The sequence below is a fragment of the Phaeoacremonium minimum genome (assembly GCF_000392275.1).
Source record: "Phaeoacremonium minimum UCRPA7 unplaced genomic scaffold PA7_03_scaffold_382, whole genome shotgun sequence".
Classification (NCBI taxonomy): Eukaryota; Fungi; Ascomycota; class Sordariomycetes; order Togniniales; family Togniniaceae; genus Phaeoacremonium; species Phaeoacremonium minimum.
In genome coordinates, this window is record NW_006921285.1 from 15,644 (window position 1) to 28,571 (window position 12,928).

Here is a 12,928-nt window from a genome sequence, read left to right on the forward strand (position 1 = left end):
GCGCTGCACCGCACCAAGTACCAAGTACCAAGTAACATATGGCCTTTTCCCGACATCTGAGACGGGGCTCTCTCTGCCACCGGTGAATGGGTTGAATTGGGTTGAATTGAATTGAATTAAACGACTGAATGTAGAGCATTCGTGGTTCCACCAGCCCTGCCCTGGGTCCCTCCAGTACTACCGGTATCCCTGTGCCACTGTGCCCTGCTGCCCTGTCCACGAAATTCCAGCCGGTCCAGTGTCTCGTTCTGTCCGGGCACCAGCAGACCAGCCAGTCAGTCGCAAGCTAAATTCGTTGCGTTGTGCTGCTTTGCCGCCACCCTGGCTCGCTGGTACCCGTCACCCAAATCTTGCCGATATACCTCCCCCTACTTCCCCCGCCGGTCCATTCTTCTACAAGATTGTTTTTCTCTCCTCGCCTTGCCTTGCCTCGTCTCGGATTGTTTGTCCTTGTTACCAAGTCTCGTCGTGCGCGGCTGCTTCCTGCCTCGAGAGCTTCGGCACGTCTTGACAATCTCATATCTCTCGCCTAAGAGCAGTTCGGGAACTGCTTCTCTGGCTCTTTCCCCCCTCCAGCCAACTCTTCTCTCTCTTCCGTTCCGCCGGCTTGCTTGACGCACCAACATCCTCTTCCATATTTGGTTGCACTGTAAAGCCAATTGACCCTCAAGATGGCCACGACCGCGACATCCAACAGCCTCCCGGCTGCCAGGAAGAACCCCGTGCTGCGACGCACCATGACCTCGACCACCGCCGAGTCTGACATGTCGTCTCCCTCCACCGCCGCCGCATCGCCCGTCGACTCGCCCCGGCACTCGGCTTCCTCCACCTCCCTCTCCTCCATGTCCTCCATCGATGCCACCGGCCAGAAGGTGCAATACGGCAAGCTGATCGACACCTACGGAAACGAGTTCGAGGTGCCCGACTACACCATCAAGGACATCCGCGATGCCATCCCCAAGCACTGCTTTGAGCGCTCAGGCCTGCGTGGCCTCTCGTACGTCTTCCGTGACGCTGCTTGCCTGGCTGCCACCTTCTACCTGTTCCACAACTTCGTCACCCCCGAGATCATTCCCTCGACGCCCGTCCGTGCTGTTCTCTGGGGCGTCTACACCTTCATCCAGGGTCTCTTCGGCACCGGCCTGTGGGTGCTCGCCCACGAGTGTGGCCACGGAGCCTTCTCGCCCTCAAAGCATTTCAACAACCTCGTTGGTTGGATTGTTCACTCCTCTCTCCTCGTGCCCTACTTCAGCTGGCAGATGTCCCATAGCAAGCACCACAAGGCTACCGGACACATGGAGCGTGACATGGTGTTTGTGCCCCGCACCAGGGAGCAACACGCCACCAGGATCGGCAAGCTTGCCCACGAGCTCGCGGAGCTGACCGAGGAGACGCCGATCCACACCTTCATGATGCTCGTCCTCCAGCAGCTTGTGGGATGGCCCAACTACTTGATGACCAACGTCACTGGCCATGACTGCCACGAGAAGCAGCGCGAAGGTCGCGGCAAGGGCAAGAAGAACGGCTGGGGCAACGGCGTCAACCACTTCAACCCCTCCAGCCCCCTGTATGAGAACAAGGATGCCAAGCTCGTGCTGATGAGCGATCTCGGTTTGGCCATCACCATCTCCGGTCTCGTCTACCTCGGCCAGACATTTGGCTGGGCGAACATGGCGGTGTGGTACTTCCTGCCCTATCTCTGGGTGAACCACTGGCTTGGTAAGTTTTCTGATTCGGACCCGTTTTTGCTTCCTGCAAACATCGACTAACAGAGCTTCTCTAGTGGCGATCACTTATCTTCAGCACACCGACCCAACCCTGCCTCACTACACTCCAGAGGAGTGGAACTTCGTACGTGGTGCCGCCGCTACCATCGATCGTGAGTTTGGCTTCATCGGTCGCTCTCTCTTCCACGGCATCATCGAGACCCATGTCCTGCACCACTACATCAGCACGATCCCCTTCTACCATGCCGACGAGGCAAGCGAGGCGATCAAGCCGGTCATGGGCAAGCACTACCGCTCCGATGTGACCGATGGCGCTGTTGGCTTCATCAAGGCTCTCTACAAGAGCGCACGCATGTGCCAGTGGGTTGAGCCCAGCGAGCAGGCTGTCGGCAATGGAAAGGGCGTCTTGTTCTTCCGCAACCGCAACGGCTTGGGCACCAAGCCCACTAAGATGGCACCGCCATCATAGTCGAGCGGGAAGAATCATGCTCTCCAGTAGCTGGGTCCATACCCTCGCCGGCTGCTGGTTGATGGATTCGGTTAGAAATTTGCACGGGATTTTGATACATAGATCCGAGCCCGACAGGGCCTTTCAATCAGTTGCTAAGCTGATGCGGTCTGTTCTTCATTGGAAGCATCGGCTCCTTTTATGAATTGCCATAATGAGATAGAAGACTGCACGGCGAGATATACAGAACCGAGATGAGACAGAACAGGCCCCCGAGGAGAATCTTCTAAAAAAGTTAGAGACTTATAGAGATGATAGACGAGATCCCATAGAGACAATGGAAGAGGCGCCGTCTCAACCCAAGCTTGACTTTGATTGCCTGTGGGCTGCCGGAATCGCGTGTAAGTCCTTAAAGTGAGGTGCAAGTCTTGACACGCGATCAGCCCTTGCACACAATGTATGCCATTGGCTTGACTATGCCAACACAAGCAGCAGCACCGACGTGCAAAAGAAGTTAAAAAAAAACTTACAACTGACAGTGTCTTGAATAACGAAGAGAAAGAAGTAGAGAACGGATGAAGCGGGGAGAGGGAGGTAGAGTAAAGGAAGACGTTGCCTGGATCAGATCAGACTGAAAATGCGGGGAAGGGCTGACATGACCTCGCATTGTCAAATCCGGCCGTGCCGAACCATTTGGATTCCCTGGATCCCGCAACTCCAAACCTGTTGCGCGTGATCCCTCAATTGTCCAACCCAATAGGAGTGTATCTGCAGGTCCAGATTGCATTGATATCATGTTTCTAATAACCTATGGCCGAGTACTTCCAAGAGAGCCCCGGCAATTATAGATTAGGTCGGGAATGATGCATGGCTTGACTGATACCTAAGTTGAACAAAGTGCTGATTCTCTTGGAGCTGCTTTCTTATAAGGAATCGGTATTTCATAGCTATTTTAGCTATGGTGATAGAGCTGGTTGTAAAACACCGTTCGCATGCAGTCATGGTAGGGAGGAGCAAGATCCATCATATACTTTGGTCCGATGTGGCGTTAATCCCCAGATTTTGACAGCTCCGGCAGTCAGAACGGGAGGCGGGTCCCCGGAGCGAAAGCTTACAGGGCGCCGGATGGGTCGGGACGCCGTTATGGGTGCATGGGCAATCCCGGTACGGAGGTGTCCAGCACAGTTCCATCCACAACGCGCTGGGGACTTATACAGATAGACCATTCGGCCAAGAAACGCATATAATGCCGGATAATCGATGTCATCGTCTCTGAGGCGTTTGTAAGGTGTCATGACGTCGGGCTACACCACCTCACATCAAAGATGCATCTATCATGGCACAACAGTGAGCCGTGATGCATTCTGGCCTTTGCGCAATAATCCTACGGGCTGCGTTCTGAAAGGTGGAGGAGACACAGGAGAATCTGTAGGATTCCCGTCGCCTGACCGGCTATGGGAGGGGCTAGAAAGGTTCTTGAGGTTGTGCACGGAGATTGAGGCAATATGGCGCCTCTGCCGTCTTGTACAACTCTGGAGAGACATCGCGACCAGGTATTGTTCTTGACAGCCTGTTCATTGGCCACAGTGTCAAAATTCCATAGTATTTCTCGATTCACGACCCGGGAAAATTAACCGGTAACGCGGGCAGGAGCGAGTAAGGCTGATTGTGAGGGGGATAACTGGCGTAGAAAATGGCGTATATAGGCAAGGGAAAACATCGAGGAAGAAATCTAGGAGGAAGTTTTGACTGTGTTGACACGTACCTCTGGTTTGTTATCTTACAAAACCACTCCCACTTCCTTTCGAGTACGACTCATTCTAGTAATTCGGCGAGACGGAAGCCCGCATTTTGTTTCAAGTTCGCTGCCGCGCCCCAATCTCCAGATTTCTTTCACTTCCTGCCCCTGACGATCCCTCATTCCCTACTGTTCTCTCCCCAGGCATCAAAGTCACAAAACTTTCAACTCTCAGGTTTACGAAGCCCTAGCCCACATTCTCTCAGCTTTTAGTCACCATAAGTGACCTTAAGTTTTATCTCAGCATCAAAGTGAGAATACCCTGAGGTGCGCCGCCCGCGACAACTCTTTGGTTCCCTTAGCTAATATTGATTCGCTCAGCATGGCTCCATATCAGATGATGTGGTTGCTCGCGGCCATCGTGGCTATGGCTGTGGGAGGACTCGGCTCTTTCACAAATGCCTGCTCAAACATCACGTTGGCAGCGGGATCGCTTGGAGTCAGCGACTTGCTTGGTGCCTCATGCCCAGCTGCCGGCGGCGCGATGCAGTCGCATGAGACCTCCATCGACCTGAACCTGTGCATCGGTCTTGATCAGTCACTTGGCCAACTTGCCTGGTCCTACACGTGAGTGATATTGTCCTTCATGCTGACAGGGACGGGGACGTCAGTTACAAGAATTCCAGGGGGTATATGCTAATGCTGTATTCCAAACAGCGGCAAGTACACCAACTACTGCGCCGACTGCTATCTCACTGAGCCCGCCAACTTGACTTGCACATGCAAGATGACCGGGGCGTTTGCTCCCATCACCAGTACTCTGAATCTTGGTCAGTTTTGCTCGTCCAGATGCGGAATCCATGTTGCTGATGTGCCTCCTAGATGAGGGTATCACTACTCGTGATGGAGATCTCACCTGCCTCGGTGCGATGTGAAGGGAGCTCTTGACCATTATTCCTGCAAGCTTTGCAGTATTTCTAGTTCCGATCTGACACGCAATGGACTGGTCATGACATTCATAGCATCTCAAACATCAGCTAGCTAATGATGATGAAATTGTCGTCAAGACGATAAGGCAATACGATTTGATCTTAATTTCTGCTCTTATACAATTTGTGATATGATTTTGACCACCTACGATGGAATCCTCATGATCTATGTGGTTCAACGGCCGTTTACAAATATCATACTCGGTGTTGCCTATTTGAAAGTTGCACTGCTTGCCGGGTTTGGGATAAACACAACCTATCGCTTTACCTTGTAATCATGTTGACCCCTTGACATAAGTAGGAAGGCCGCTACGTTGAACTACTTTCGCAGGCATCTACAAATTAGGCACCCGAAATAGATTATGCCTGCATATTTCCATCAAACTAGCATCTCGATGGTTTTCTTGCAATCCACTGCAGTCGTCTCCTTTGAGTGTTATCCGTCCAATACCATTCTTATTTCGTGACCACACCTGCCACACCACAACAGGTGCCGCCTTCGACTAAATGATAGTCACGAAATTGTCATCACTCGAGAGAAATGCGTCCACAATATTCGTACGAGCCACTCTTCGGTGAACGAGACAACGCCTCGGAGACGTCTCCAACAAATGCTCAGAATGATGGTGAAAAATCGGCCATGCCTCGGCTGAACATATTCCAGAGACCGCGCCTTTCACAGAAGCTCGATGCTTACGACTTGGACAGCTTGTCATCGGATTCAGATGGCTCAGGCAACAACGATACCATGTACTTGCCAAAAACGGCAAGCATTCATCGAACGACTACCGGTGACGAGCGGTGGGCTGAAAACGGATCGGGGTTTCTTATATCACCAACAGCCATGTCATCGTCTCCAACTCATCATGTCGCTGCTGCTCGACGGGCTGCCGGTTTCGTGCTCACCCGAGAGCCAAATAGGACTTCCCTCAAGCTGAGATCAACTCCACGACCCAGCCTGGCGTCTTTGGGCTTTGATGGCCGACCCGTTCAAGCCGATAAACATCAACTTGATCCCGAACTCAGATCGATGGATATCGATACAGTATCAGTAGAGACGGCGAGCAATTTAGTGACTTCAGCGAAGAAAACGTCTGTTTGGAACGGTACGTGATAGATGGGTGGGAAATTTCTGCTCGGGATACTTACTATTTAGGCGCCAAAGACAAGGTGAATGATTCGTCATACGATTTTCTACTATCCTGTAGCTCGCAGCAGGCTGCTCGACTAGAGACAAACGAGTCTGACGAATGGTACGAGAACGAACCCATACCAGCAGCGCCAGTGGCCGTTCAGGTAACCCCCGAGACGGAACTTAGAGACACCGGAGCGCTGAGCGTGTCCGACAAGGCCAAGAAGAGGGCGGCAGAGAGAGCTAGACAGGCGGCGTTGAGGGCTGCGAGGAAAGTACAGCAGGAGAACCAAGCTTTTCAGAGTCCTCCCGGAGATGGAAAACGAAACCGGACTCTAGATACAGAGATATATAGTCCCGGGAGACATGCAATAGGTGCAGGAGCTGCTGCTGCCCTTTCCTCACAAGCTTCCTCATGCGATCAGATTCGCGACGAGGATAAGCTAGGTGATTCGAGTCACCTACTGCCCTCCAGTGCGCTTCTACCGGAAACCCGTGCGTCATTGGAGGGGAATAGAGTGAACCAAACAGCACATTCGGCTCCTCTCATCAAGCGAAAGTATCCTGAGTTGACCGAAATTCATGGTAGGAGGAGGGAAGACTACATCGCGACGCATGGCCGAAGCCTGGCCATATTCTGGGACGATTTTTATGCGAACGACGGTTATAAGGGATCTTTCGACTTTGTACTACCAAAAGACATTAAAGGAGATGCACGGCGGCCAGCTTGTGAGACCCAAGTCATCGCACAGGAAGACAACTACTTCGAGCCGCTTATCACCGAGCCGATAATACGTTTTCCTTCTCGAGAAAACCAAGGAAAAGAGAAGCCGTTGGCAACCTCGAAAAGCAATGGCAATGTGGACTATCTAGTCGACAACATCAGCGATTCCACGACTGCTGTATCCGGAAGGAGATGGGCCCTGGCTGAAGAAGCGCAGCATCGGCGCTTCCACAGCAATGGAACGACTAGTGAAAGAGGACCAACCATCCATATTGAGAAGACACATGAGATGCAGACAGCCACGACAATCCAAACAAGAAAAACAGTCCAGGTTGATCATGGCGAGGCCATGAAGCAAGAGAGAAGAAGACATGATAGCCAGGGGCAAGGCGAGACATATGGCTCAACCAAGCCCACCATTCAAAAATGCCTGAAAGGGTCAGTTGGAAGACGCAACAGACGGAATCAAATCAAGAAGAATCGGCGACAGCAAAGGTCATGGCTGACGAAGCACGACGTGCAAGCAAAGATATGATGATAGGAATATGTGTGACTTATGTTTTGACCTGACACGGCATCACATCCCGTGTAAGACAGTGGACATGGATGCGCGTGATATAGGTAGACGAGAAACTAGATGCTGTTCGGCGTTACGAACGACAATTGTATTCATTTCTGTATTAGCTGATAACAGATCCTGCCGTCAAAATTGAGCTCTTCAGACCTCTCGGGCCTGGTCTTCGAAGCCGCATGGTCATCTGGATTCTATGTGAAAAGGGGAGCAGGGAGCAGCCTTGGGAAGTACCTGGAGGATGTATTTTAGCGCATGAAGGTGGTTCTAGGCCTGTGGTGGTAGTGGTAATATTACCTGATAGGCATTACCTAAGCGGAGCGGAAGTGACGTGGGCTTTTGTTGCGTCACCTAAACCTCGTGCCGTTCGCAACTTCATACAATCGCACCGAAGCAGATACGATATCAGGTGCGGCAGAGACCATCACCGGAGCCTTGGAAATCAAACAGGCCTGTAGCGCCTTCTCCAATGCATTTCTGCGACCACCATGTCTTCTGAGGAAGGGAGCGGCAGCAGCAAAGGCAGCGGCAAGGATCCATGGTCGCGCGAGACCAGAGACAAGTTCGAGAGGTAAGCATCTGCCAGGCTTTCCATTCCCCTGCGGCGTGGTGCCTTGCAAGCTCAGGGTCCCGAGAACTAATCAATTGGACCCAATAGTAAGAGCAAGAGCGAATACCTCGATCCATGCCAGGAGGCCGCATCCAGGAGCATCCGGTGTCTGCACAGAAACGACGGTGATCGATCAATGTGCCAGGACTATTTCCAGTGAGCCTCTCCCCTGTTCTGCGACTAGGACACTGTTGCATGCTTGCGATGGAGAGCTGATACTGGCCAAGGGCATACAGGGAATGCAAGAAGAACTGGGTATGTCCCGCCGGCGTGATTAGGATGTCCTTCGCAGCACCAGAATCTAACAGCTCATTCTAGGTCAATCGGCGCAAGGACGAAAAGAGGAAAGAAGGCTCTTTTGCACTATAAGGCTCGATTGGCCTGACCTCAGTTCGCCAATCAACTGCGCCGGGCAGTTAGCTTCCAGGCGGTGGCGGCCCTAAAGATGCCTGCCGACACTCGAACGACACGGTAGGCGAAAAGGATTGGAAACACAGGGGAGCACAGATGCGGGTGTAGGCTCAGAACTGTTCCCTCAGGGCAGCCTGATATATCGGAGAATATGAAAGGTTGGTTGGTGGAATAGTTCCCTGCTGTGGCCCGGAGCACTCGAGACCTTGGCCGTGGAGGTGATAACGCAGATGCATCTTTGCCTCGAAATCTCTGGATTGATCCATGGTGGTATTGGACTGACAGTGGCTCTGGCTTCCGTTTGATCCGCACGATCTCACGGCTTACATAGTGCGGCCGCTCTCTTGAAGAAGTCATCAGTTCTTATATGCCTTACCCGAAGGTGGCTTGCACCTGCGGCTCCTGGTACGATGCAGATATACCTATGGCACATGTCCATATCTAAGTTGCCTTCGTTCTATAACTGAGCGGCTCTAATAAAATAAAATCTCTTCTCGACCGTGTTTGCTTATAAAGTGCTGTTCTATTCGGCTCTCAGTTGATGCCGTCTTTCTCTACCGAGGATTGTTAGAGGTAAATGTACTGCTGCATGTTCGTTAGTCTCACAGTGAGCTGGAGAAACTTTCAAGCTGCTAGGTACATCAAAGCCCTGTCACGACGCACGGACCACACGTACATACCTCACAAACATACCTTACCAGGTCAGCCTACATACAGGTCACCTTACCCATGCTGCATTACGTTCACAAGGCTGAAAAAAGTGATACATGCAGTACCTTAGTCCCTTGCTTGATCGAGGGCAATATCTGCAGCGATATACGTGCTATGATTTGGACAACCAGAGTGTATTGATCCAACTGCCAGGCTCAGCCGGTATTGTACTCCTGTGTCGCATGAATGGCCTGGGGCTTTGGAGCGTGAGGCATCAAGAATCTCACCAACATTCAAAACTCCGCAGTCATGACCTCTTATGGCCGCTACTACCGGCCCGCCCTGAAGAACAGCGTCGACGTCCAGCTACAAACGGCCTTCAGCGACGGCAACTGGTCGACTGTCGTTCGCCTGGCTGCTAAGCGCGCTCAGTCGCTGAAAGATGCCTACTATGAGGTCTGTCTTGAAAACCCCTTGCGCCTTTCCTCCTTTCCACCGGCCGGCGCAAGCTGACGGCGCATTCAGGCTATCCGAGCATGTGCCGAGTCACAACTCGAAGGCCCGTCCGAGCGCAGCGCTGCAGTCCTCGCGCTCGATGCTTTAGTCAGGAACCCAACGGCTGTGCCCGATGTTGAGACGTTGGATCTCTACGAGTGGGCGTGTAGGGATGCTCAGCCATCTCTCGCCTACTCCGAGACGCTTGGCGCTCTCCGTTCGCGCTGGGTCAAGGCAAATCCCCGAAGCGTGCTTGGGATCGAATGTCTCAAGGCGTGCATTCAGAACTGGGACCTCATCAATGCCCAGCAGGTAGCCCTTTGCCTTAATTGCCCTCACTCTGCCCCCCTACTGATGATCGATAGATAGCTGCTACTTTGGACAAGGCGTCTCCAAACACTAATGATCGTCGCTACATGTTCTGGAACGTCACCCTCACATACCTGCTCTCTGTGAGTGACCTCTGCTCAATCCCTTTGAATCTGCTCGTCTCATTGAATGATTGTAGATTAGCGCGCAATGTCCTGAGGGGAAGTCGAGGATATACGGCATGCTGGCGACTAAGCTGGTGGAGAGGGCAGCCGAAGCTGCAGAGACCGTAAGTAGTCTGATAGATCTGAGTAGGGGACTTTCTTGCTAAATTGGTGCTCAAGACTGGGGAGGGAAACACATCCGACCGCTCACTCCGCGAGGAAGAGGAAATCATTCTCTTCTATCATATAATCGAAGCACAGGCGCCACCTGAGACTTTCCTCAAGTCCATGCGAAGCTCTTCCATCGGTGCTCTACGGCAATTAGAGGATGGGAGAAAGTACCTGTTCCTTCGCGGCCTGACTGCCTTTGCTAAGCGAGGCGATTGGAACATCATCTATGACTTCTGCTCTCAAGCATTAGCAAGAACTGATGCTGACGGATCACCATCATTTCTTGCCGCTGACTGGCGGGTCTGGAAAATCTTCGTCGAGGCAGCAAGTAAACAGCCAGACGAGCAGAGGTATGCCATTTTTACCCCTGCGGAGCTGACATATCTGACCGTAATGATAGCGCGTTCAGAAAAGTTCAAGAAATGTTGCAGAAACTTGTGTCCGTCAAGTCCAAAGTTGCTCAAATGTATGTCAAAAACATCAGCCTGGCTTCCGTTGAGTTCGCCTTTCGGCTTCCGACAAACCTCCTACCCCTGAGTGGCAAGGACTTGCCTACTCCTCGTGTGCTCCAAATCTGCTTCTTCCTTGATCAACATTACAATAAGCTCTCAGTATTTGATGATATCAAAGACTACATTGGACAATTGAGCTTCGATGAGACCAAAAGCCTCCTGGACGTCATGATTCCGAAGATTTCTGAGAAGGTAAGCGAGGACACATGACCGGTGCATTCTTCCGCATCATTGGTGTTGACAAATCTTAGGTCACGGATAGGCAAAGCAAACTCAAAGCTATCTCTCTTAAAGTTCTTGCCCTAAAATTCCGCTATCATCTCACTACATGCCCTCAAGCGCTTGTTGACTCTCCTCTGCTCGTAACCAATGATCAGATTGGGTTATCTGTAAGGCAGTGCAAGAGTTGTGCAGCCGAGACGACGGCTAGTTCATGTTGGAGATGTCTCAGGAGCATCGTCAAAGACTGTACGACGGTGTATAGAGGGCTTCAAGATGACGAAGAGTTTGCCGAGTCTGTCACGGAGCTGGATAGGGATCCTCGAGTTGACCTTTCTCTTGTTGCCGCCGTTGCTCTCCTCAAGCTTGCCGGCGTCCGACAAGCACCGCATTCTAGGCTGGATGGGCCCCTCCGATCAGTCCATGTAGCGCCCCTGCTTCAGGCTGTCGTGCTTCTCGACAGCCAATTGTCCAAGACACCTAATGAGGTACCACTCCGTCTGCTCCTCGTTCAGCTGCATCTATTGCTGGGATGCGCATCTTATGCCTACCAGTTATGGATTCCCATGGACGTAAAGCGAACGATCCAGGATGCACTAAGCCCTCTATTCTTTGATCGTCTGTCCAGCCTCTCTCCTGGGCTGTTTCACGGCGACCGGAGACCTTTAATGGAGCCTCTACGCTCTTATTACTCCTCCTCGCTTAAAGACAGAGCGCCCGTCAAGATATGGGATGCCTTCGCCGCAGGGAGCTACAGTGCTATATTAGATATGGTCGAGTACATGGACCGCCTGCGACGAAGTTGCACGTTGGTCATGACGGCTGTCGAGGAGCGGCGCGCCACAAGAGCGATCGGAGGGAAACTCGACAGTGGTATAGATGAACTGCCAATGCTATGTGAGTAACGTTCTTGGGTGGAAGAGATCTTTACTCACACCTTTTCCAGCTGAAGTAACCGAGCACGCAACGCTCGTCAACGTAACAGACTATGGATCACTACCAAACCTTGAAAGCTCCTTCGTCCCGCCCCTGGCCGACTTGGTGAGGATTGGGCCAGAGCTTACGGTACGGACAATGACTACGGTTACTTTGACATGAAGCTGACCATTTCAATAGAATGAGCGCTCGCATTTGGCACTACTCACAGAACAATACCTTGACGTGATTGACCATAAACCACCGAAAGACTACAAACCCTCCAAGGCAAACGACGCAGCTCTGAAAGACACAGCCGCAACTATTGAGTCCATGGCTCGCATCCAACAGGCGATGTCGGCCTTCCTACACGGCGAGGGCCTGATGGCCAAGCTGACCGGCCCAGAGGAGACATATTATTCATCAGTCTCCCTACTGTCTGCCATGCTCCTGACAGCGCTTACCACGGGGCGATCTGCCGCTGTCCCTCCGAGCTTCGCTTTATGTAGCTCAACGTTGAAATCTACCATCGAAGCTCTGCAAGCGGCATGCGTCTCGAAAGGACTACCCTCCACAAGCAGACTCTCGACCTTTTACGCCTTGTCAAACCATCATACCTTGTCTGCGCTTAGGGACACCGCCTTAGCTATAAAGCATACCGTAGCGTTCATGCAAGCGTTCAACGAGAGGGAGAGCGCGAGAGACAGGAGCGGCAAGTCTGGTTTGCACAAGGAGGTTGTGGCGGAGGCTCGCGTACTGGATACTATCGCAACAAGGTCGCTTGCAGAGGTCAGAAACCATATCAAGGCACTCAAAGAGGCCCTTGGCCAGGGTGGCTGGCTGGACCAGATGACGGAGTGGACTTTGGGAACTGAAAGCGACGACGTTGAGGTCCAGGAACTGTGGAGTGCCGTTTCAGACATCATCGACACATCCATGCTAGAGGATTGGGCTGGCCGAGCCGTTGAGAGCTGGAGAGAGGGCGTTAAGGGATGGAGCACAGTGAAGCTGGAGTAGGGGCTGGTAACGAAGGTTATGCCTCGCTCACAAGAAAAAGAACCATGACACTTCTGCTTGGGCAAGACGATGATCCATCTGGATCTTGTGAAAAACAAAAGTGCAAAGTCTCATTTCAAACCGAT

General features: G+C 52.2%; 3 protein-coding genes across 3 annotated transcripts; all 3 read left to right on the forward strand.

Annotated features, from left to right (window-relative positions):
- Positions 1 to 671: 671 nt before the first annotated feature.
- Positions 672 to 2,196, forward strand: UCRPA7_5047 (putative delta fatty acid desaturase protein; the record flags this gene model as incomplete). The annotated part of the gene is made up of 2 exons (XM_007917597.1): positions 672 to 1,719; positions 1,784 to 2,196. The coding sequence occupies 2 exons, from the start codon at positions 672 to 674 to the stop codon at positions 2,194 to 2,196; spliced, it is 1,461 nt and encodes a 486-aa protein (XP_007915788.1).
- A 2,144-nt stretch (positions 2,197 to 4,340) lies between these two features.
- On the forward strand, positions 4,341 to 4,848 carry UCRPA7_5048 (hypothetical protein; the record flags this gene model as incomplete). The annotated part of the gene is made up of 3 exons (XM_007917596.1): positions 4,341 to 4,540; positions 4,631 to 4,743; positions 4,796 to 4,848. The coding sequence occupies 3 exons, from the start codon at positions 4,341 to 4,343 to the stop codon at positions 4,846 to 4,848; spliced, it is 366 nt and encodes a 121-aa protein (XP_007915787.1).
- Positions 4,849 to 9,310: 4,462 nt separating this feature from the next.
- On the forward strand, positions 9,311 to 12,803 carry UCRPA7_5049 (putative n-acetyltransferase b complex non catalytic subunit protein; the record flags this gene model as incomplete). Its single annotated transcript, XM_007917604.1, has 9 exons — positions 9,311 to 9,457; positions 9,527 to 9,808; positions 9,862 to 9,948; positions 10,005 to 10,094; positions 10,150 to 10,490; positions 10,541 to 10,844; positions 11,462 to 11,768; positions 11,818 to 11,936; positions 11,988 to 12,803. 9 exons carry the CDS (start codon positions 9,311 to 9,313, stop codon positions 12,801 to 12,803), a joined length of 2,493 nt encoding a protein of 830 aa, XP_007915795.1.
- Between the last annotated feature and the right edge of the window lie 125 nt (positions 12,804 to 12,928).